Consider the following 25,509-nt stretch of genomic DNA (forward strand, 5'->3'; position numbering starts at 1 on the left):
TTGTAAAACCAATCGTATTGTAGGACTGGAGTTGCTAAGATACGATTGGTCCAAAGGGCTGTCTGTTTCAGCTATAGCTAGCTAAGTTCTCCTTGACAACACGACGTCACGTGACGTACACGCAGCAAGTGAAAGGCTACGTAAACTCCATAAAATCTACACGGAAAAAGTCACAAGCAGTTGGGTTCAGACTTCTGAGATGTTGCAGGGCACTTGCAAAATACCAGAATGGTCTAACTGTTTGACGGGGAATCTGTTGAGAAATCTAACAGCGAGATGTCAGAGCAGTCATCTTGCTAAAAAAGGAAGTCCCAACCATCAGCTGGTAATGGAAACAAACAATAAGGCACGACACGGGTACCATATATTCCCAAATGTCAACAAATCACTGGGATTTTTAAAATCTACCTCACATTCCAGTTAAATATAATTCAAGAAGATATAATCACAGGTGTGATTATTGTTTTACGTGTGCTTTGACTTCACAATAGCGCATTCTGCGATAGAATAAATTGCACGTAAAATTTAACTGTAATGCACACACTTTTTGATGTTGCATAACTATTTTGGTTTTATGTGCCTATGTATTAATTGCTGTGATGCCGAGATTGTGTACTATTATTAGTGAACAACTGCGTAAATATACATACGTAATTCAAACAACCAATCCCTGAATTCTTAAAAACATACAGGAGTACCCAGTGTAACGCACCGCGGCGAGATATGCGATTGTAGTTTTTAAATTTCAATTTCCACGTCATGTTGAACAGCTGCGTTTGCCTTTAAAAACTACATTACCCAGAAAGCCTTGTGCGCCAATTAGAAACGTCAACGAGCCAGTGAACATTAAGCGGAGCAGACCAAAATCCCAAACAAGGAAATGGTGGGGGAATAAACCGACCAGATTATTTAATTAATGCATGTAATAATTAATATTTTATTTTATTGTAAATTACGTCGTATTTATGGGTTAGAATGGATTACGACTTCAAAACAAAGCTGGCTGCCGAGAGAGAGAGAGTAGAAGATCTTTTCGAATATGAAGGTTGCAAAGTGGGTCGAGGCACCTACGGGCACGTTTATAAAGCTAAGCGCAAAGACGGGTAAGATGACCATGGACGTTATTGTTTATGTTGATATGGAAGTGACCGCTGGATGCATTTTGTTTACCAACACTTGCATGTGTTTACGAACGGCGCGTTACATTTGAATCCCCTCCCAAAGTGATAGCCCGTGTCTGTGTTTTTGTTTTCATGTAACGCGCTCACTCACCAAGCCCCCCCCTCCCACTCCTATTTCCCCTGCCCGCTCGTCTCCTCTTCCCTCCAGCAGCACAGTCCTGCATAACATAGTGGGGTCATCTTATTTTTGACATGTCTCGTCAATATTGTGCTTGTCATTCATCGTATGGTAACGCACACGAGCGGCACGGGTGCCGTCTTCACGTCACGCGATAGCAGCAGTTGAGGTTTCCTTTCGTGGCCAAATTCCCCCCCCCCCCTCCTCTCTCTCCCGCGCCCCCCCCCTTTCCCCAACGCTGCACGTTCAAACTTTCTTTTCATACTTTAGATGCGAAAGTTAGCTTGTTGTTATCGTTTTATATTATTATTCTCAAGCGTTTGACTAACAATACTTGCGTGGTTTGTGAACTCACATCCGGATCAACACGTACTAGGTTGTATCATAACCTTATTACTGCTTAATTGTAAACTTGATTTCAAACTTAGCTTACGCAGTCATGTTCTGTCAATAACAATAATATGGAGATAGCTGTGACAATGCTAACAATATATTGGTAGAGTTGAGTTGGATATTTGCTAAATAAATTTGATGAAAATGAAATTATCAAGATGAATATTTTACTTCATTTTATGCCAATAACACAGTGAGAAAGCTATGACAATAAATACGTTAATAATGTCACTACAAAGTGACATGGCAGGAACAATGAGTACAGTAATATTTTCTCAATATTTTGTCATATTTAATATTAGTTTTGGACACTTCTGATTGATGATCCAACAAAAACAGCTAAATAAAAAACTATTTGTAAAGTGTAATCCAGCCATTTGTCCGTCCTTCCATCCATTTTCAACACCGCTTATTATCTCCAATGCAAATTAGGGTGAAGTGGGTTTGAGGATTTGTTTGATGTTGATCCCGTCTACACTCCATTTGCCATTTAGTCTTTCATATTTGCATCATTTTGAATACATCCACACTGTTATTTTGTTCGATTGGATTTCCTTTGGGTCACTGATGATGTGCTTCATTTGCATGACTTCCATGCAAGGAGCGCAGATTCAGTTTCCACTCAGTAATGGTGCAGATGGTTGCCCGTCTTTATAGGTTTAGCAATGAGTCAGGAGTCTTAACGCATATTTTGAAACTAAATATCATTATTTCTTTTTTTCCCCCTACAGGATAGATGAGAAGGAATATGCACTGAAACAGATAGAAGGCACTGGAATTTCAATGTCCGCGTGCAGAGAAATTGCTGTAAGTTACATTTTTAATGATACTGTGGCGAAAGTACTATAAGCTGAAATACCAAAAGTTATTTCATGTTGATAAAATAAAGAGAATTACAGTTTTCTAGTAATCAAATCAGTTTTATATGAATATATTTGTTCTAATTTTGGACGTTCGTGTTTCAATGTCACAATTTCTAATAAGGCTGATAGGATTACAGGGGTGGTTATTCCTTAATGTTTGAAAGTGATGGGAAGAGAACCGAAACCACTGACATTCAAGTAAGAAAATAAGTATGTAAGTAAAAAAGTAAATAAATATGTAAATAAACACTCCTAGGATAAATGTCTATTCAAAAAATCAAGTAAGAACGGCAGTAACCAAATGTTCTTACATCAGTGTGCAAACCTGTTGATTGCCTTCATTTTGTAAATGTTGTTTACTGGTTCCCACGCAAACTTGAGGACCTCCCGAATATAATACTCGAGAAATCAAAACTTGTTGACGTTTTTTTAAAATCTGTAAAATATTGGGCATTTTTGCCTGAAGTGGAAATTGTAAATAAACATTGCCTTTGAAATTGTTACGAATCGATTTTCTATAGTTACGATAGTGGCAATAAAACAAAGTCAACAAATTGACCTAGTCAAGTGAAATTAGAGGTTGAGGCTGAAGTACGGGGTAGATTGTGGGGGTGGTGGTTGAAGGCATGTCAGCATGTCAATCCATCCAAGTGCGATGGAGCGAGAACATGGCCCCTTCGACATTCCGTTAGCTTGTTATGTAACAGTCTGTTTCCACTTGGCCATGTTCACCTAAAGTTAGCTAGCCTACGTGCAGTGGCAGTGACACCATGCAAACGCATCTCGTGATATTGTGCAAGCTCCAAAGACAGTTTTACATGACCTTTAGAAACATATGAACATTTTAAGTCATTTTTCTTTGAGTACAAAGCATTTCTGAATTCACAGAAACTTAACAGTAATTAGTGTGAAGGCGAAGGCCTTCACACTATTGTTATTCTACTTTATTTTTCTTCTTATTATTATTAAACAATTTATTCCTCCCACTTTTTTGACACCTAACTATTCCCACATGCTTTAACCGATTCACTCCATTCCAACTTTCACACGTTCCAAAAATTCACGGCATGACTGCTAGTATTTTATTTGTTCATAACATTTACCGTTTTTGCATAATTAGCAAATTTGTGCCTTAAAATCCCCCATTCATTCTTAATGGCGCATTAGACACGAGCGACGTTCAGGAGTGAGTTCAAATTTTGACATCTGACAACTTTTTTCATGATTTCTTTCCTTAACTCATTTATTTAACTCTTTTGTTTTTTATTTATTTATTTTTCATTCATTGATTTAGTTATTCATTTAATTTTAAGTTAAAAACATCATTTTACCGTTTTAACGTTCACCATTTTAATTTCTTGATTAATAGCAACATTCCACCACAACAAACACAGTCGCTGTTTAGCTCAGTGAGAAAACAATGGTCCCTAAACACGAGCCACGTACGCGAGCGAGTTCGAATCCTGCTTGGCCATAATTTTTTTTTCATTCATTCAATTTTAACACATCACTTTAATAATTACTTTCATCATCATCATTAATTTACCGTTTTTATTTTTCATTTAGTTATTCATTTAATTTTAAGTTAAAAACATCATTTTACCATTTTAACGTTCACCATTTTAATTTCTTGATTAATAGCAACATTCCACCACATTAAACACATAGTCGCTGTTTAGCTCAGTGAGAAAACAATGGTCCCTAAACACGAGCCACGTCCGCGAGCGAGTTCGTATCCTGCTTGGCCATGATTTTTTTTTCATTCATTCAATTTTAACACATCACTTTAATAATTACTTTCATCATCATCATTAATTTACCGTTTTTATTTGATTTAATCATCATTATTAATTTACCATTTTTCTGTCATTTAATCATCATTTCGAGTCCCACAATAGTGTGAAGTGCCTTCGCCTTCACACGCAATTTCTCCAGAAATTGCCAATTCTAGTTGGCATGTGAACTTCATTGTGCAAATTTAATACAAATTAATTGATGTCAAAATGAATAGAAATGACTAAAAATGATCAAAATCAGGTTATTTATTTGAGTGATTCTGGAATTTCTGTGACTTGTGAGGCTTCTGTAATAGGTATTTAAGCCCACCCATTGTTTTATTTTTTTAAGTATGTGTTTTGGGTCATTGGACTATCATTTGAAACGGAGACCAAAATGTCTGACTTTGGGTAGGGAGCACATTTTTCCACAGAATGCCTTGATGGTCTTGATAGTTCCAGAAACTATTTGGCCAACACAGGATATGCATACCAACAGTTATGTCATGACTGATTCCATTTTTGTTTTGCTTTGAATAATTCTATTGGATCAAAAAAAATACAGCAATATCTAGTTGTCATTAGTTCATCTTTAATTTTACTTAAACTTCAGAGAGTTACAAGGTGACTATGGGTTTTTTCCTTCTTGAATTGAAGTGACAAGTTTTGTCTGTTTGTGTAAATAAATCTAATCAAAACATTCTCAGCAAAACAAAGTCATCTTTGTGTCTCTGTAATTGATTTGATATCGTGCTACATAGCACAGCCACTGGCTGTCTGCAGTGCTTTTTCATTGATAGGAAAAATACAAGGAGATACAATAAGCTGTTAGGGCATCAGTCAATGAAGGTCACTTTTATAGATGTTGATTTTTAAACTGTGTGTAACTGCATATGCAATGAAATCAGGTTAAAGAAAGCCAAGATTAAAGTCCATTAAAAAGAGAGGAGGCTAAGGAAATATGTTCCCAGGTTTTGGTTCATGTGGAGGCACAGACAAATAGTCAAATGCTCTATTTGCTGCATTGAACTTTGTCTTGCGTTTGTTTGAATTTGTGATTATGAACTTTACCTCGTCACTGACATTCGTTTTCATCTGCCATTGTTGACTGCCATCATAAACCCGAAAATATTTGAACAAAGTGTTGGATCATTTTGCCTAAAATCTACCTTGAACCTCCATTAATGACTCTTTATAATATTAATCTCATATTGCCCTTTCCTAATGTAAATGAGAAGTCTAAAATTTCATTTTAGTCTCAAGTGTTCTTAAATTGTTCCCATCTATCTTGCCTTTCTGCTTTTTTTTTCAATCATGTTTTCAGAAAACATTTATTTTGCGTTTCTGCTGAATTATGCTTTGTTTATTTTGCCCCTACCAAAACAAACAGTCTAGGCTCTTGACAACTCACTAAAAGCCAAAACCAATGTACAATGTGGAATTATGAAAATTTGAATTATAAAATGCGTCACTATTTTTGAAAAAAATATTTAATTGGTGTCTCTGCTGGTTTGCGCTTTGTTTATTTTGCCCCAACCAAAATAAACATTGACTCAAGTTTAGACTCAACTTAACCAAAAGCCAAAACCAATGTGTAATGTAGAATTTAGAAATTTTGAATGATAAAATTTGTCACTCTTTTCTTTCGTCATAAGATAGCGAAACATGGTGAGTACAACAAAAAGAAAGTAGTTTGCTTTTATTTTCATTTAAAAATTTAAATGTTAAAAATCTTTGAATAGGTGCGGATCTTAGATACTGTATGATTTAATCTCATTCACAAGGCCTTTGGTTACTCATTGACTCTCGTTTACCTTTTTTTATGTTATTGTTACTGACTTGGTGAAGCAGTTCTTCATGCCCTAATGACCTATAAGAAACAAATACATTGGGTGACCCAAAATTTCAACTACACCAAGGAAATGATGTCTCTTTCTCTATGCTCGTTCCTGTTATCTTGCCAGCATCAACTGTTGTTTCTAAATACTTGCTTCACTAAACACACAGTGAGCCGCTCTTAAGTGTATTTGCAGTCAAGGTGGATGGTAAAAGCTCAAACATAAATGTTTCCAGGGGGCTAATGAGTCCTGGAGCTATTATTACCTGCTCTGTTCTTTAAACAAAAATACTAGAATTTTTTTTTTTTTTTTTTTTGTGACCTTGTTGAGGTTGCAACGGTGCTTGTCTAATCAAATTATATTATGAAATTGTAATAAATTAGTAACCTTTAGTCCGTCTGCTTCAATTCATTCTGGATGGAAAAGCTTGCCGTTGATGTTGCTGCACAGTTACAGTCTCCATGAAAGGAGATTTATCGACCGACTGATTGCCAAGTGCATGTTGGAAATCTCTCCTCGCTTGTCTGGAGTCGGGTATTTCTGGGCCGGAGTGTTTTTCTAACGACATTGCATATTTGTCAACAAAAACAAATACATGACAAATCAATTGTTGGTTTTTGTTAGATGTTGATTCTTGAATTAAAGATATGTTGAAAAAAAAAATGTAATCTGTTATCTGAAATACCCCAAAAGCCTTTAAGAACAATAAATCTGTATATAGACTGTTTAAGGTTATAATTAGTACTCCAAAAATGTTTGCTTGCTTTGCCTGTAAGAAATAACTACTCTTTATTTTTCTCTGTAAATAACACGAACTTTGGTTTTACTGAGGTTCCGCTTTTATTCGTGTTGCATTTGTTAAACAAATAAGCTGTACTTTATCGTTATATTCACATTCCATTGGCGATCCTCTTTTTGACTGGCACTCCTGGTAAGCATGTGGCTTTGGTGGGAATATTTGGAACTCCTCCAGTGAGTGCTTTTCCTGTGAGCCTTTTATGAAAACATGACCTATTTTACTGAAAGTAAGGACTAACAACCTGTATTCTTCCTCACATGTTATTATTTGACCGAAGGTGAGTTTGTCACGATGTTCTTCTGACATGGAAGCGATCAGATTGATTGATTATATGTTGCTACAGTTTATGTACCGTTACTAACAGTGCAGTTGGAGGACTTGGTCTGTGGACATTAGGGGCCCAGTCAGGGTTGCAATTGAGTGATTGTGACTTAGCCGTGATATTCCAGAATTTGGTTCTATATTTTTGCTCAAACAGTTCCAAAAGTGTGTGATTGGAAAATATTGCACAAGAAATGTATTGTCTTTGCTCGGACACTAGCATTTTATTTATATCTAGGTTTCAGATTTCTTGCTGATTGACTTTTGGTATAAAGTAATTTGTAACATACCACAAACTTCTGTCTTTTGTAAAAAAAAAAACGTGGTCACTTTGAAGCTGAATTTCGAGTTTTTCCTCGTTGCCAATACTCTTTTGAGTCAGACAAGTTTGACATGTTTGCATTCACTCTTATGTACGTCATAACTGGTGTGGTCCCTTGAGTCATTATGGGTGTCTGCGACTGATTGTTTTGCCCACAATAAAAAGTTGCCGACGAGATCTTATGCAACTTTTCTATTGTTGTTCCAACAACCGACTATCAAGCTTGTCAGCTAGAAGGATTGTGCCATGAAATAAAATTCAATAGGAACGATCAGAATTCTTTAAAATCTGTTTCTCAGACGAGAGATACAACCTTGTCCCGATAAAAGCAGAAAATCAAACTTCTGCTATGGCAATGCATACAGGTTGGACTCTATTTGAATGCAGATAGTAATCAAAAGATAATAAAGACAAGTTCATGGTCGAATTTGTGGTCGGAATAAACGAGGGCAAAGAGTTTACCATTCTAACTGAACTAAATTGACACTGACAGCAGCGGTATTATTCATATCACTCGTACACATTCATTCATGAAATAATTACTTCATTAATCTTGTAAAATGTCCTCCCAAATGTCTATTGCAAAGATGTTTTCAAAATGATCAACAGTATAAAGATAATTTTGAAAATAATCGTAATATTCGGATACAAACATTGCAATTTTAGAATTTTTGAGTTGATCTAAATAGTATAATTCCACAGTGACACATTTTATAAACATCTTTTCATGGTGCCTTAATAGATTATAATCTTTCTCTATTACTACTTGTAGTCATAATCTCATAAACCCAAAGCATTTACAAACATGCCCTTTCTTAATATGTCAGACGCTCAGAGCCAATTTGTGAAGTCACTGACTCTTTCTATTGTTTAGGAGAAAAAGTAAACTACTCTTTCACTTTGGCATCATTTTCTGTCCTGAACCCTGAACTTTACTCGTCAACTCGATTTACGACTACTTTATTACTACTTTCAAATCTGACAAACAACTGTTTCTTATCGGTAAATGTAGAGAAATGGGATAAAATTGAACATTTGAAAAGTTATAGGTTGCTTCCCGTAAATCAACATTTTATTTCAAGCCTATTCCTGGTAGGTGTGCTTGTAGTTTGTCATTTCACTGTGACCTCATTCTTACACATTTTTGTTCTTCTTCTCCAGCTGTTGCGGGAATTGAAACATCCAAACGTGATTGCCCTGCAGAAAGTGTTCCTGTCGCACAGTGACCGAAAGGTTTCGCTCCTGTTAGACTATGCCGAACATGACCTTTGGGTGAGTATCAGTTTCATGTCCGTGTTACATGTCAAGAAGCAACATCAGTTTCTCAATTGTATGATCTCATAAGGAGACATTTATATTGGCGCTATGAATATAGTTTTGATTAGTTGAGGCATCAACACTAAGTAGCTAAGTAACCAATTAAACCGTTATGTTCTTTTGCTTCCGTGTGTCATTTAGTCTTTTCATTTTCAGTTGGTAAAGACAAACATCAAAGTAACTGATTCATGTTATTAATGTTTTAATCGAACACAAAAAAGAAAGAAACATACCCGATTTTTCACATTCTAATTTTAGGCTCACATCAAAAATATGGAACGGAAACAAACAAGCCACAGACTGACTCTTAATTTTTAATTGATCGTATAACGTGACCTTGGTAGCCAAAAGTGAAAATCAAATCACTGTAGCTAAAATTAGTCCATTGAGACCAAGATTTCAAGATATTCAAAATATTCATGCAACAGTGAGTTTAGTGGCCTCATTAAAAAAGTATTGATGACTAAAACATAAAAAATAAATCACATTTTCAAATTATTCACTTTATACCACAAAAAAAACAAACCCAATGCCTAATTTACGTTACTACTCTATATTAGATCTTGGTATTAGTCGAACTAATCCAAGCTGACTTCACGCAGAGTAAAAATTCTACACACTAAATTCTTTTACCTTTCTCTTAGCATATTATCAAGTTCCACCGTGCCTCCAAGGCCAACAAAAAGCCCATGCAGCTGCCCCGAGGGATGGTGAAGTCTCTCCTGTATCAGATTCTGGATGGGATCCATTACCTCCACGCCAACTGGGTCCTCCACAGGGATCTGGTGAGCAGCTATATTATTTTAGCTTCACTGCTCCACTTTTCCCATGAATCTATTGCCCTTTTATAATGCCTAGATTTTTTTGGGGTTGCCATTAGCGACCCAAGGAAGTGACATCATTGAAATCAATATTCCAATACAGAAGAATGGAATTTTTCAATTATAAAAGCTGCAATTTTGAAGATAAATGCTTAATTTTGGTTGGAGAGTAGGCTTTATTTTATTTATATGTATATTTCATTTATTTATCATGGAACTTGTGACTCACTGACATTGTTTATGTCACACCTATTTGGTTGGAATTTGTGACATCATGGGGATTGCGTAAAAGTCTGCAAGTCAGAACAAATTTTATTCATAAAAATACATTTCTGTACAATCTTGTTAATTAAAATGCAAATCCATTTTTTTGCAAATTTGCATGTGTTTGGTAAAAAAAAAAAAAAAACACGCGAAGAGGACCTTGAAATTTAGATTTTTAAAACAGGTATTGTTCAGTGGTCTTAAACTGGAAGTCCCACTGAAGCGAACTCAAATCTCCAAATAAAATCATGTCACAGCGTTTAACTTTCGTCAGCAGTGTAGGCCATGCTGCGGGGGTAGCAAAGATGAAAGCCCTTTTCCCAAATATTCAGTCCCTATCGGAAGCACAGATCAAGCAATGCGCCACAAGAATGCAAGATAACGGCTACTTTTTATTTTGAGAAGAGCACATGCAAACAAGAAGCATCAAAGCCCCTTATAAATTAAAATTCGCCAATGTGCATATCTGTATACACCTAGTAAAGCAAGTTTGAATTGATGTACAACTCACATTGGTTGGCAATGCGACTACAGTCAATAACAATGGCCAACGAAACGAAATCAACAAAATCAAATTATAATCCAATTATAATGACCAGACCAGACCGGTTTTCAGTTCTTAGTGTTGTCTAGCTCTTTTATGCTTCTATCTGGCTACAACGCACATACTCTTGTGTGATGGTCTCCATCGTGGCTTTCCCACAATTTTTTTTTTTTTATAAATAGGAATATGATCACAGGCTACATCCAGACTTTCTTTGGATTAGAATGACAGGATTTCCACCTAGATTGTTAGAAATTCAGATCACAGTTTACTCACCCAACAAAGTAAATCGAGACAAAAGTCAAAGAGTTATCATATAAACTATGTCGGCAGCATTATTTAATAAGATGAAACATAATAGTTCAGAATATAACAATGTCATTCAGATGATGTTTTTCAATTTGTGTTTGATGTTAATTATAGTAATTCAAGGGCATAACAATATCAGATATAAGTGTCGACTTATTCACATGCTTCCCACCGCTGTTGTTGTCTGCTCTTACGCAATCCTCGGTCATGTGACATGATGTAAATCTGCCAGGATCAGACATCAGATTATTATCTCTGCCACTTTTGGTTGATCAATTAAGGAATTGGCTATGCTTGTTAAAACAATGCGTCGGCGGTGGATTGCTGCCACGTCGTAAAATTGCTAATATTATTATTAATATCACGTGTACATGCATTTTCACATGGGTCGTTAATAAGCATATCATTCCCAGAATTTGACATCAGAAAGTACGTCACTTTAATGTCAGATGCTCCATTGCACAAGTTATTCTAAAACGGGGTTGATCCTATGAACTTTCTTTATTTATCCATCCCTTGAGCTGCATCAAATTCTCATTCTAGAAAAAGACATTTATTGTTAAGTTGACTTCCACTTCAACTTGGCCTATATTTCCATTGTACCTTATTATAGAAACTGAGAGGTGACACTAGTCCTTGAGCTAAATGGGATTCAGCCTCCTTGTCATTTACACATGGTCTCTCTATTCTGTCTTGGACCTCTGTAAAAAAAAAAAAAAAAAGCTTTTATCATGAACAAATGAACAATATTAGAAGATCAAGATTTGATATTAACAATTATACATAAGGCTAATATGACTTGACAAGACATTACATGCAAAATCTAATAATCTTAATAGGCCTAGTATCCTTTCAACAGTTACTTGTTAGTAATGAAGTCTGTAATTTAATTGGTTTTAATATATTTAAAGAACATTTCACAGTTATTATGCCACAAGATTTTATGAATATTATGAATATGTTGAATTTGGTATGCTGTACATTACTGTGTTTAAAAAAAACAACATTGTACAAACCTTTTGTTCAACCTCAAAATCTTTGTGGGAAAGAACTATTCTTGGATTTTGCTCTTTTAATGAAATAATAACTAACAGATTTTAAAGTTGTTGTGTGTTTACTGAAAGTCCCAAGTGTTTGTTGTTTGTGCACTTTTGTTCTTTTTATCCCAATTTCTACCACAGCTGGATGAAATTCTCCATTGTTAAAACCCAAGCTATCTGATTTTATAACAATGTACTGCGGTTTTATTTAAGGCCGCTTCGGTTCCAGTGTTTCCTGCCATTGTTGCCAAACGAGCTATCGTGATTCTCATGATTTTCTTGTCGCATTTGTCTTTGTTGGGTAGATTATCAATTGTGAGCAGGTGACTGGCTTTTTGTGAGTAAAAATAAATCAAACGAGGCCACATTGTTTACGTTGTTGATTTAGGTAATCCCCATTTTATTCAAGCATTGCAGTGAATTCAGTAGATACTCAACAAGCATTGCTACTGCTTGCTTCCCCTACATATTGTAGCTTGACTCTGTCCGCCACATGCTTTGCATTGCACCACTGCATGTTTCCCATCCCCCACTTGTCCTCCTTCTCCTATGTCCCACTCCCACCCACCACAAGCTACACCGGAGGGGCAGACTGCCCTCACAGCGGCACGCCCCCATGAGGGTTATGTAAGAGCCTGAAGCTTGTGCTGTCAAGATGCAAACTGAGCAGCTCTGCAGACCACAGCAAAATGTTCAGTGGGCTGTACCAACTATCACTTCCACAGGGAGGATTTCTGAAGGTGATCTATTTCTGCAGTGTATTTGTGTCTTCCTGCAAGCAGTTACACCCTTCCACAAAGATTGCAGCAACAGAAGAATCATGACGTTTCTGCTTTACTGAATTATGAAGTAAAATTGTGACTGGAGATTGATTCACAGTTCCTTATAACTTGGACATGACATCAGAAATCATGTTTAAGTGTTTCAGTAAAACAATAATTTGCTGTATTTTTATATTACTGTATATGACAAGGAGTTTTATGAGTGAAATTGTATTCATATTATTTTTCTGGCTGGACACAAGTCATTAAGTTGTAAAGGTCTGTGAAAAATTGAATTAAGGGATTCAGACTTTTGAAATATTTTTTTCTGTTATGACAAATTTGATCTTATTGCTGTGAGAGAGACTTATTCAGTGATCAACACCGATGTACAAAACTAAAGATGAAATAAACTTGTTTTTCTAATTGCAGTAGTTGAGAAATGGGAGAGTCTGGAATTCTCACGAATATGAAGAGAAATGTCACACTGTGGGCAAGAACTACAAATCTCCTTATTAGTGCCGTTTCTTTAGCAACAAAAATTTGGGCCAGACTGATCAGTGTGCTTAGCCCGCACAAACACCACAAGAAAATTTAGGGAGCAGATACTTTATTTATTTGCCTTAGGCTTTGAGCAGCTGGAAACATCCCATGGCATATTTGAATCCTCTTAGATTTTGTTTTTTTCTCTGGATGACCACTGGCTAATATTTGTCGCTTATCACATGCAGAAACAGTGAGAACTGCTCTCTTTGTGATGAGCAGGAAGATTGAAGTCACAATGGCGTAAAATTTGCATTTTTTGTTTCTTTGTGTTTTGTAAAAGTGGTAAAAACACGCACTAATAATGTTATTGAAACTATCCCTATTCACATGGAGTTGTAAAAATGGATGGTGTCAGGCTGGATTTACTCTGCATGGGTCATGTGACCTAATGTGATAGTTTTGGTCTCAAGTGATAAAATGTACACTCAAGTCAACCACAATTTTTTTTTTTCAATAACCGAGTTGACTTCCCCTTTAAAATTCACAGTTTTGGTTACTTCAAAATATGTAAAATTATAAATGATGTTTTTTTTTTCTTCTTCTGCAGAAACCAGCTAACATCTTGGTAATGGGAGAAGGACCAGAACGAGGAAGAGTTAAAATTGGTAAAAAAAAAAAACTTATTTATTTTTGGGCTTTAAAAATATAGTACATCCCTTGTATTTATTTGTCTCATAAATGATTTGTTTTGTTTTTCTCGCACGTTTTTTTCACTTAAATTGAAAATAAATAAATGTGTATTCAGTATTCTACTTTCTCCTCAGCAAATCGGAACATCTTTATTTTATATTGTTAGCAAAGCCCTGATCTTGGTTGATCTTGTCGGTACTTGTCCTTTTTACTTAGTCATTACTACAACCCTTCCATCAGGAATTCCTTTCTGAAAAAACTCCAACTCAGGTTTCAGTTTTTGGTGTTGTATTGCTATTGTCTCAGTATTTATTTCAAAATTATAACAGAACAAATTTGATGTATTTAATTTAATCTATTTATTTTCATTTAGTTTGAGCTCTATACCCATGTAAAACTTAATTGTAATGTTACAATGTCATTTTTGACTTGACCTGTTAAAACCTGTTCACAAAGTTTAGGTGCCTTCACATGTTCAAAATGAATGTATTCAAAATGAATGTTGTTCAAAACGAATGTATTACAAAAAGAGTTTTAACCTTCACCCAAACTTCGATTAACATTTCACAGACAACTAGAATTTCTAATTGCTGATTCTGACATCTATCTGTCTTTGTATCTCCTCGACCTGGTATGTGTAGCTGACATGGGTTTCGCAAGACTCTTCAACTCTCCCCTCAAGCCACTGGCCGACCTCGACCCTGTGGTGGTGACCTTTTGGTACAGAGCTCCTGAGCTACTGTTGGGGGCCCGCCACTACACCAAAGCTATTGGTGAGTTTGGAGCCTTGGGAAAAAAACAGAAGGGTGTATCTCTTTATATAAGATGGATCTATAGTGGACTGCACACCAAGGAATGTTTCTATAAGCGACAAAGTCGATGAGCTCATGTCTTGTCTGTGTTTGTGTGTGAACGTAGATATCTGGGCCATTGGCTGCATCTTCGCAGAGCTGCTAACGTCAGAGCCAATTTTTCATTGTCGCCAGGAAGACATCAAGACCAGTAACCCCTTTCATCATGACCAGCTGGACAGGATATTCAGCGTGATGGGTTACCCCGCAGGTCTGCAATCAAAACAAAAACAAACACTCACATACACACACATTGGGGAAAAACATTCTTCTGTTACTAAATCGTTTCGCTATAGTGTGTACATATTTAATATCTTCTTTCAATAATCATAAATTGTTAGAGAGAAAGTCAATCCTTAAGTTTTCTTTGTAATAAGGTCACAACCCACAAGGCAAAAGTCCTAGTTCCGCAAATGGGGCTAACAAATGCTAACAAAATTAGCATTGATGTTGCAGTAACTCTTAACGTTTAAAGCATTTATTTTTGAACACAAGCAGCAACACATGCAAACACAGCTCACAACAAAACTCAAAGATAAATTCTTTATCCTCTGCAAAAATAAGTATGTAGTATGTCTTCACAACACATTTAATGAGGCCATTGTTTCTCCAAATCTGCTGCCGTTGTTGTTAACACTTCATGGTTCACGTTTTGATTTTGTATTACTCAGATAAAGACTGGGAAGACATCCGGAAGATGCCTGAATATCCAACACTTCAAAAAGACTTCAGAAGAACAACGTGAGTCGAATTCTGCCGAGCGGTAACGGTCTAAGTGAATCTGGGCCTTGTCCAATCCATTACAATTGGTTAATTGAAGCTAAATCAATTTCATAAACACTTTGAATGAAGTACTCAGTTTTAAATTATATTTATCTGTCTTTTTCCATGTTTTTTTTCCCCACAGATATGCAAACAGCAGCTTGATCAAATACATGGAAAAACATAAAGTCAAACCAGATAGCAAAGTTTTCCTGTTGGTAAGTATATCCAGTATAAATATAAATACAAATATATTTATTTTATTAACAGTGGGATACTAACAGTTTTCTCCGTGTGTGTACAAAAGTCAATTTTCAAGTCATAGTTTTAATTTTCTTTTTATTGCCCTGCAGCCTGTAATACACTTAAAGAATAGAAGAAATACTGTAATTGCCTGCTCTTCCTCTGCTTTCAGCTCCAGAAACTGCTCACCATGGACCCCACGAAAAGAATCACATCAGAGCAAGCACTGCAGGATCCCTATTTCCTAGAGGACCCATTACCAACCACTGAGTGAGCCATAACAACCTTTTTTGACAACTTCCTTCTTCTTGATTTAGTAAATAACAAAGCAGGCCCTCTGGGATGCAGCCCAGGAAGTATATGGACTGTTTACATTCCTATACTGTTTTTCATCCTGTTTATCACTACAACTGATTATGTACTGTACTTGACTATGCAAAAAAAAAATGAAGCCCTTTTATCTCTATCTGATACCTACAGTGTGTTTGCTGGGTGCCAGATCCCATACCCAAAAAGAGAGTTTCTCAATGAAGATGAACCAGAGGAGAAAGCAGAAAAGGTAATTTAATGTCTCGTTCTACCAATCAAAATTGAAACACGTTAGTGACAATGGAGAGAAATCCATATAGAATATAAATTAATATAAAGAAAATAATACACACACACATTCACATACATCACCCATAAAAAGTCTATAAGAGTAAAAATACCTCATATTAAATATTTATAATATCAGCAATGTTATTTGTGTGGGCTTTGTGCATTTTTTTGCACCATGTACAGTTGAGTCTCAAAATTGTTATTAGTTTTTACCGATATGATCAAGTCTGAGCTCCAAAAGTATGTCACGGAAAATTAGTCCAACATCAATGTTTACAAAAACGTTTATAGCCGATTTAAAGCTAACTTGCATAGGTTGACTTAGCTTGTGGCACACGTGCCTGTGCTTGACCTCTGGTAAAGAAAGAGGCATTGTTTTCTCCATGTAGCCTCTGAGAACTGAAAGCTCCTCCATCACGCTGGAAAACAACAGCTGATTCATGTGTGTCACATGTGACTGACCTTGCTACAGTATCTGGAATTTGACATTTGTAATTGTGGTTTTTTGTGTTGTAAGTGTCAGGAACTCAAATCATTTTTCTGAGAAGTCAACCCTAAATATGTTGTATGCGCCCACACTAGTCGAAACACAGCATTATAATATTGCGTTTGTGAAATAAGAGTTAAGTAGCAAAATTCACCAATTTTTATCCATCTCATCATTTTGCCACTTGCTGTCAATTGAAAACGATATCACAGTTGTCAGGTCTCAGGTCACAACCAATCATGGCTAAGCTTCAGAAAACTGGTAAGCCGTGATTGATTGTGATCAGAGACCTGGTAACTGTGATGTAATTTTCAGTCGACAACTAACTAGCAAAATGCATTTCACACTGGCGGACTTTTTCCATTCGATTGACTTCCTTGTGCTTATTTGTTAAGCAGTTGCTATGTGTGTTTACAGAACCAGACGCAACAGCACCAGCAGACAACAGGCCAAACTCAAACGCAGAACCAGCAACAAACGGCAGCCCAACAAGCCCCATCTCAGCAGAACTCAACACAAACCAATGGCACATCTGGAGCCACGGGGGCCAATGCTGGCGGAGGGTTACATGGACAGGACCAGGGGCCTCCCAATAAAAAACCCCGTATTGGACCCTCTGGTACCTCTTCAGGCACCGGGGTGCTCCAGTCAGAGTACCAGGTTAGTATAAAAGCTTCACATTTCAAAGTTCAAATCCCAACACCTTTCTTTATGGCTTTTGGATTGTTGCTGTACTTGCGTGGGTTTGCTCAGTTATTATCGTTTGTAACTTTAGAGTGCAGATGAATGACTTTTGTACTTGTGCCAAAAAAAACGAGTTTTAGTTTCATAATTCCTGAAAATGGCGCAAGGTTTAGTGCCAAATTTGAATGGTAATTTCTTAAAGCACAAGTTTCAGCTACAAAGCATTATACTGCTGTGTTTTTCATTTTCCAAAGAAAAAACCAAAATGTCATTTCGATGATAACCTTTTGGATAGAAGAATTACACGTGTACTCCACCGCATGCCATTTCAAGCCACGGGATCTATTTTGTTTTTTATAAAATACAACCTTACGTGCTGTTTTTTTTCTGGGGGGCTGAAATAGAGGCATTTCTATTCACTTGAAAAGGCGAAACAGGAAATACGATTGTTTTGAGTTACATATGTGGAAACAAAAATTACAAAACTGGCATCTCAAGGCACTGCTGCATCTTTGTTCTAAGAAATACGTACAGACACATAAGTAAACAACAATAGTCAAGTGATACAGCCTGTCTGTACATACCCAAATACATCACATGGTGCCCTCTGGTTTTTGGATGCCGTACTATCACAGCACCAAAAATGGGCAATTCTGGGTTGTCCACATAGAAGTCTCACAGTAAGAGGTGAAAAATTCTGATTTTTCGGTCATACATGAGCAAAATAGCTTATATAAAAAAACGTGCGACACATGCTAGCTGTCAGCTAGCAAGATGTTATATTGATTGACATCGCAGCGTGCCACTGTGACATTGCTGTCACTGTCGTCCTACTTTTCCTCTGTCATTGATTCCATACCCGCAGGCCACCATACAAACACGGCTTCAATCCTGATATAGTGGACACGAGGTTGCAAAGGCGTAGCATAAATATATATTCAGTCTGAATTACATGGATTTATCGGACAATAAGGCGCACCGGAGTATAAGGCGCACCTTCAATGAATGGCCCATTTTAAAACTTTGTCCTTATATAAGGCACACCAGACTATAAGGTGCACTATTAATGGATCATGTCAGATTTTTAATCCAAATCAAATCATTCTCCATTTTATCATTTTTATTTCAACTTCAGACACAAAAAAATACTTTATAATCACAAAATAATGATCCATAGTCTTTTTGATTCATGATTCATAGTCTTCAGCGGGCCACTTATGATTGATTTCATGACACAATGCTTCGGGATAGTTTAAATTGAGGAATTTGGTCCATATATAAGGCACACCGGACTATAAGGCGCACTATCAGCTTTTGAGAAAATCTTAGGTTTTTGGGTGCGCCTTATAATCCGGGAAATACGGTATATCAAACCATGGTGGTGAACTGCTCACTAGTGATTTCCTTTTCAGCACTCCACCTCCCGCCTTGGTTACCAAAGCAATGTCCAAGGTCCTAATCAGCCGCAGAGCACCATGGGGTACACGTCATCATCTCAACAGAGCTCCCAGTATTCCCACCAGACTCATCGTTACTGAGGCTACCAGGTCAGTCCTGAACCAGCAGAGAGGGGTGGACCCTCTTTCAATGGATGTCAACATTGGACGCCACCCGGTCGTGGCTCCTTCACCCCCGGTTGGATGTTTCTCACAGCATTACATCATTCCAGCGTTTTAACAACATGAAGGCAAACCTACAGGAAAAAAAAAAAAAAGCAAATACTGCCTCACTGGGCTGGTGACACATTTTGGTGTAATATATGTGAAGGCAGCAACACACGTACTCCAAACGTATGGCACTTATAAACACAATATTCTTCACGAGGAAGGATCGCAGCTCCAATATTGACTTTATATCGCACCTTTTCTATTTGTTTTGTGACTTTTCAAGCTTGATGTCAGTGTAAATATCTCATAGGGAGGCGGAGATGACGCAGGACGGAAAAGCCCTTTTGTGAATCCTTGGATAATCAAACTAGCTTACCCTATCCTTTTATGTCAAACCAGACATTTATTGTACAAACAGAAAGAAATGCAGGGAAATACGGAACGCACAATTTAACTTAATAATAGTGTTCTTATGAGGTTCCTGTTTTCACAGCTCGAATGTACAGAAGCAAAGTGTTTTTACTGAAAGTCGTGTACATTCTTATCCACTCCGCTCAGTAACCGGTAACCGCTTGGCCACAAACTGGAGGAGCTTTGGAGTGTGATCTTGTTTTTGGGCTGCCGGACGGACAACTTTGCATCTCGCCATGAACTCGAACGTGCGCATAAAAAACGTACATGGCAGCTAACGGTAAGCCCCTCCCCTTCCACTGCAAGCCCACTTTGTGTACTTTATGAGACTGTTACTGACTGATGTCAAAATGTTTTGTATTGTTATTATTATTGCTGTGTGTGAGTGTTGTTTGTTTTATGCATGTTTTACCTTTGACTCACAAGAAATGCACTGACTGTCGAAGCCATCTGTAAAAGAGCTGAAACAAATACTTGTGAACCCAAACGACCCTCCCTACCCCCTCAGGCCAGCATGCCGCACAGGTTTGGCCGGTTGATCACGTAAAAAAATGGGTGTGTTCTTTTACGCAACAGATTTAGTGACAGCCAATTATGCTGTCTTGATTTTTACGACGACTCAAACGAAGGCAGATTATTGCACTTGGAACCAGGAAATAGTAGCGAACTACAAATAATCACTTTTCAATAGTTAAAGTTATTTTATATAAAACCCAAGAATAGAATGTAAAATAATATCGTAATCCTTTGTTTGGTGATTTATTTTTTTTCTTCATCCAGGTAAGGCAATTGAGAATAGGTTCCATTTGCAAAGCCAACCTCGAGACGAACAGAGTAAAACAAAGATGGGTTAAAATCACAAGCTTATAGCCAACTGCCATTTCAGGTTGGAATTTTGTCATGTATGTAAAAATAACTGAAACTTAAAATACCTGCACTATGATATTATTTAGAACTGCTCCTGCTTGGTTAGTTGATTGTGCCATATTCATACAAGAATAACTTCTTTACTTCCTAAGTGCATTTTAAAAAAGAAAAATACTTTAAAAGCTTAATTTTACGTTTGAATCTAGTACGCCTGCATTTTATTGATTCCTTTTTTTTTTAAAATATACACGTAAACTAAATTTTAAATTGTAAATCAGTACTCCTGCTAGTGAATGTTATGTTAAAGAGGGCACCCAATTTTGTGACTTAATAGTATTTGGAGGAGAAGCAGGAGATGAGCCTCAAGTAATAAAAATGAGCAAACATTGACACCTAGTGGCTAAAAAGAGAATTGGACTTGTTTCTCTTCACTGCCACATTTAAGGTGCAGAATGTGTACCAAAAAAAAAAAGATTGCTCATTCAGTAGAAAATCTACAATTAATCGTTACACAAAATTTGTATAAAAGGTTTTGTATTTATGGGCTCTTCATCTGCAAGGAGCTGGCTTCTCCTGAGTGTGATCAGTCAAACACACTTCTACTCAAAAGGTCACATTTGAAAAACATTGGATTTTTCCAATTGCACTTTTATAGACAAAAAACAAACACAGCCTGGTCATTTAATACTCAAGTGGGGATCAAAACCAAACTGCCTTTAAAGGCTTTCCTCCTCCTTGATTCAATGTGAGGATTGGAATTAGCAGAGATCACACGCTTACTTGTCAATTCCGCCTCTGAAAACGTTGTACAGTATGTCCGACAACTCCTATGCAAATTTAATTGCCAGACTCAAGCATTTCATTATGCTGAGGTTTTGTTTTCATGGGTGACGTGTGTATTTTCATCACGAGGTGTATAAGAGTCCCAACACTTGTCTAAAACAGCACACACGTGTCTGTTCTTTTTTTTTGTTCTGAAATGCACTCTAAATGAAATATTGTAATTTTATATGTGTATGTATATATGTGTGTACATATATATATATATATTCATACACACACCGGTCCATAGTTTGTAAACAATGTGATGTCATTTATGGGGCACGGCTTAGCTGGAGGCAAAGGCAAAAACATTTGGGGGAAAAAAAAAAACCGGTTATCATGGTTTGTTTACGTAAAAATGGACGTGAATAACTAATTTGAGAGAATATGAGCGTAAACTCCACGGACGTTTATATTACTTTAAAAGGTTGACTGATATTTACTGACAGCTAGGCCCTAATTCACTGGATGGACGATTTAACGAGATAACTTTATAGAAAAAAAAAAAAAGCATTTATACCAAAGATAAACTGAAGGCCAATAAATCATTAGAAGCCGATAAGTAAATCTTGAATTGACATGTTCAAGAGTTACGATATAACAACTTGTCGATTTATGTTGTGCGGTGATAAGTGCTGCTAAGTCAATGTCAGGGATAGAAAACGACGATATACCAGGGACAGGCGATTATCGATTTCAAGATTTGATGATAGTACATTCCATGTTAAATGTTATGCACTTGCAAACACCAGCATCAGCCCAATCTTTTCGCCTCATCAATCAAAGGCTGTTTTTTTTTTTTTGGTTTTAAGAACCAAAAACACAACATGACATTTTTCTACATGAAAGTAGCGGTGGCTTTCGCTCAATTGCCTCCAGGGCTTCAGTTTCTTTTGCCTCCAGCTAACACCGTGACATTGTGACGTAGGCCATGAAGGGGTCTGTACACACACACATACACACATTTATATATATATGGATTGTATACGATCATGTTTATTGTGTCCATCAATGACTAGTAGACATTTTTTTATAAACTTTCCTCTGCCTTAATACAGTAGCTATAGAAAGGGACCGTTTGTTACACCATTAGTTACTGAATGTGTTACCACCACCTCAGTATACAGTAGAATCAAGATTTAACACATTGAATTCCACAGTGTTTTATTATATTATTATTTTTACAGAGCGGTGATGTGGATGGTGCCTTTTGTTAGTTAACCCATCAATGTTTTTTTTTTTGTATTTTCTTGCTTCTTCCCATTGGTTTCCTAATTTCCCTTTCTATCATGTAGCAGTTTGCTTTTTTTTTTTTTGTTAAAGTGGATTGATGCCCTGATATTTCTCACGTAATTCCAGTGTTTTTCAAATATCTTTCGACACTAAATAATGTACTGTAGATACGGACACATACACACAAGTACACGCTTGTATAAAAAAAAAAAATCCCTTTTACTCCATTTTGATAGTATTTGCATGTGCCTGTCCTTTTTTCAATGGAAATTGTTGTCGTCCACAGTTTGTACAGACAAACCACTGCGATGTGTTCAAAGGCAGTTGGACATTTAAAGACATTGCTTGGCCAGTATCCCATTTTCCCATCTTGCATGCTAAAATGTAAACACTCCGTGAATTGAGTCAGCAGAATTGTTTTGTGAGCAGGGTGGAGTGTCTGTCCACCCTTTTACATTCTCTCACACAGATTTTAAATATTCATATGGTCTACTATGTATTGTATTTCCATAGCAATTATATATAAAGCAGCAATAGAATACATCATAGAACATTTATTGAGCTGCTTTTTTTGTGAATTTGTCCAAATTCCACTGTACAAATGACTGTTAAATGAGAAAGAAAGTCATGTATATTTATTTTATATCCTCTATCGTGATTAAAAAAAAAAAAACATTGTAATGAGTGTGATTGTTAACTAACATACATTTCGGTAAGTACGTTTGCGAGTATGTTTTTCAGGCTTTCAGCAAATATTTTTTTTTCTAACCATGTCAAGGACTGCACCTGTCACGCTCCGATTTTAAAGCAATGAGCCGTACCGATTTGCAGAAAAACCGAGTTGGCTGTGTTTAAGCCCACAGTGATGCAAAATGTCTGTTTTTACCTGTGCCAAACTATCTGTCTGGAAAAATACATACCAGAATTCAGTTGAGCACACCTCCACCCGGATTTCAAGACTGCAGATGTTAGGATGTTACACAACAAGACATTGGATGAATGTCTTCTTCAGATGATAAACACTCAAAATATGTCCCTCTCAGGACATGTTGGATGAGTCAAATAAACGCCACATTGTCTCCGTGAGCCTGCTGGTTTGACAAGTGAACCTAGTGCAGGCAAGTTGAGACTTGGTATCAGCTTGAGGGGTTCTGGCATAGCAGTCACTCAGCCCAGATTTGTACTGCGCCCACTTGAAGGAAATTTATGACTTGGAGAGAGTTGCAAGTGAGGAGCAAATTAACAACAACCCCACCGTTAACCTCACTTTAATACATCTCACGGGTATGAGTGGGGGGTGCCGTGTCTTTGTGACAACATACACTTGTAGCAAAAATAATTACTTGGAATCTTAGGACTACAATGGGAAGTTCCGTTAGGGAAATTCGGAACTGAGCAAATTTCAGACGATATCATTGTCAGGATACTCGTTTACTAAATGTTCTGACTAAAATGCACTTTTAGCACGTTTCTTGTAGTTGTGTTTGTTTCACAAAATCACAGCAGTTTGGATGAAACGTGAAGGAATCCTCCCTCGAAAGTCATCAGGGGTTATCTAGTGAGAGCAGTCAACGTCTGCTTAAAGTTCATAAAGTTCCCAAATAATGGAGGCTTTCATAACCTTTTGCAAGTTAGAGAGAAAAACTCCTTACTGTTTTCCTCTTCAATTGCGGACAGCTCAGAGATTATCAAGTGCTTGGGTTGTGATGGAAAAGGGCTGGGCTCATCCACCCCAGTCACTTTGACCTTAAGGCTGAGATGGATGTCTGGAGTGATGCCATTCCACCACTCCATCCCGACTTAGCTTCAAGTTATTCCTTCACTACAACACTCAAAAGCCTTGATGTTCCAGCTGCCTCATAAAGTTTCTACTCGGCTACGAAAGATACTTTGTTTATATTGTCATCTGTTCAACTGCAATTTAGAGCTTTGGTACAGTGCATGTGTAATGTCTTTTAATGCATTATTTATAGTAACTGATCATGTTGTGGATCACTCATCTAAATCCCAAAAATAAGACAAATGACCAAATAACCCCTAAAAATTAGGTTAAATAATTCAAACAAAAAAAAATTCTGTTCCGTACAAAACAACCCCCAATATGTGTGTGTGTGTGTGTGTGTGGGGGGGGGGGGGGGGGTGTTCTACAATTATGTAATTTATGTGAATTCACATTCTTGCACTAGCTTATTTGAGATGAGACGAGTACTTAATTGTTTCTACTTCTCTTAACGACACTCTGTTGTGCTTGTTAACGCTTCATAACTGCACTCCAAGTGGCCAGTGGAGAGCTAGAAGAGTTTGTTTAAGAGGCAAATAATGACTCTTTGCAAAGCTAAAGCTAAACTGCTGACCCTTGACAAACTGCTTTCAGACCGTGAGAAATGGAGTGTGTGTCCATGCCCAAGTACGTGGGTGGCCGGCTGTGTTACTCCAAAAAAGACCATCCGAGAAGTGTGACCAGTTGCGGCACCAATGAGCAGCAGCAGGTTTTTGTTTGAATTTTCTCAAGCTGCTCTTGCTTTGTGTACTTTGTCCTTCTTTTAGGGGGTGGGGGGGGACTAACCTCACTTTCATTCACCTTATCTGTATTTACACACAGCTTGTGTGTGTATATGATTGTGGGATGCGAGACTGAAAAGGAGACCAGGATTTGAAATTAAATGTAAAAAATAATAATAATAATAATAACATCAGCAAGTACACTGCAAAACATCTCAAATTTTTTTTTGTGCTAGATTCTAGCTGATGCTGCAATTTCAATTGGCAAAGATATTCTTTCCCCGAATTATATCGCACATTTGCACAATCACATGTGCAACAACTTCACTCAACCACAGCCGTGCCACATAGGCCAATGAAGAAAAATATCTGCCGTTACGTTCCTACGAGGCCGTTTGCTGACAAACCGAGATTAAGACTGCTATGTTTCTGTACAAGGAACAGGAAGTCAGACAAAGACATGACTAGAAAAAAACTGGAACCACGCTGGTGCTTCTTTGGGGTGAAAAATACTGTTGAGAAACTGACATTAGCCAATTTGAATTTTGGACCATTCTAATATAAAACAAAATGTCTCTAAACGAATAGTAAAATAGTT

The 25,509-nt window shown here is 37.0% G+C and overlaps 1 protein-coding gene across 5 annotated transcripts; it reads left to right on the forward strand.

Annotated features, from left to right (window-relative positions):
- The first annotated feature begins 191 nt into the window (after positions 1 to 191).
- cdk19 (cyclin dependent kinase 19) lies at positions 192 to 24,931 on the forward strand. Of its 5 annotated transcripts, none has more exons than XR_015068928.1 (14): positions 833 to 1,103; positions 2,424 to 2,499; positions 8,772 to 8,882; positions 9,572 to 9,712; positions 13,760 to 13,817; positions 14,484 to 14,615; positions 14,761 to 14,904; positions 15,365 to 15,434; positions 15,601 to 15,673; positions 15,871 to 15,968; positions 16,179 to 16,257; positions 17,203 to 17,445; positions 18,882 to 19,767; positions 24,784 to 24,931. XR_015068928.1 is itself a non-coding variant. In XM_085937977.1 (14 exons), the coding sequence occupies exons 1-13, from the start codon at positions 976 to 978 to the stop codon at positions 19,005 to 19,007; spliced, it is 1,479 nt and encodes a 492-aa protein (XP_085794103.1). In that variant the 5' UTR covers positions 833 to 975; the 3' UTR covers positions 19,008 to 19,016; positions 19,635 to 24,002. The 5 variants fall into 5 exon arrangements, 3 of the variants coding, with proteins under 3 accessions (XP_085794104.1, XP_085794103.1, XP_085794102.1); XR_015068927.1 differs by lacking the exon at positions 24,784 to 24,931 and adding an exon at positions 19,914 to 24,002; XM_085937977.1 differs by lacking the exon at positions 24,784 to 24,931 and having other exon boundaries at positions 18,882 to 19,016; positions 19,635 to 24,002.
- The last annotated feature ends 578 nt before the right edge of the window (positions 24,932 to 25,509 follow it).

The sequence above is a fragment of the Syngnathus leptorhynchus genome, chromosome 18 (assembly GCF_054491065.1).
Source record: "Syngnathus leptorhynchus isolate UIUO chromosome 18, UIUO_Slep, whole genome shotgun sequence".
NCBI classification, from domain to species: Eukaryota; Metazoa; Chordata; class Actinopteri; order Syngnathiformes; family Syngnathidae; genus Syngnathus; species Syngnathus leptorhynchus.

Coding starts and splice junctions, on each gene's coding strand:
- cdk19 (XM_085937976.1), top strand. CDS start 976: ATGGATTACGACTTCAAAACAAAGCTGGCTGCCGAGAGAGAGAGAGTA. Junction 2,500..8,771: donor CCGCGTGCAGAGAAATTGCT/GTAAGTTACATT, acceptor CTTCTTCTCCAG/CTGTTGCGGGAATTGAAACA. Junction 14,905..15,364: donor CGTGATGGGTTACCCCGCAG/GTCTGCAATCAA, acceptor TGTATTACTCAG/ATAAAGACTGGGAAGACATC.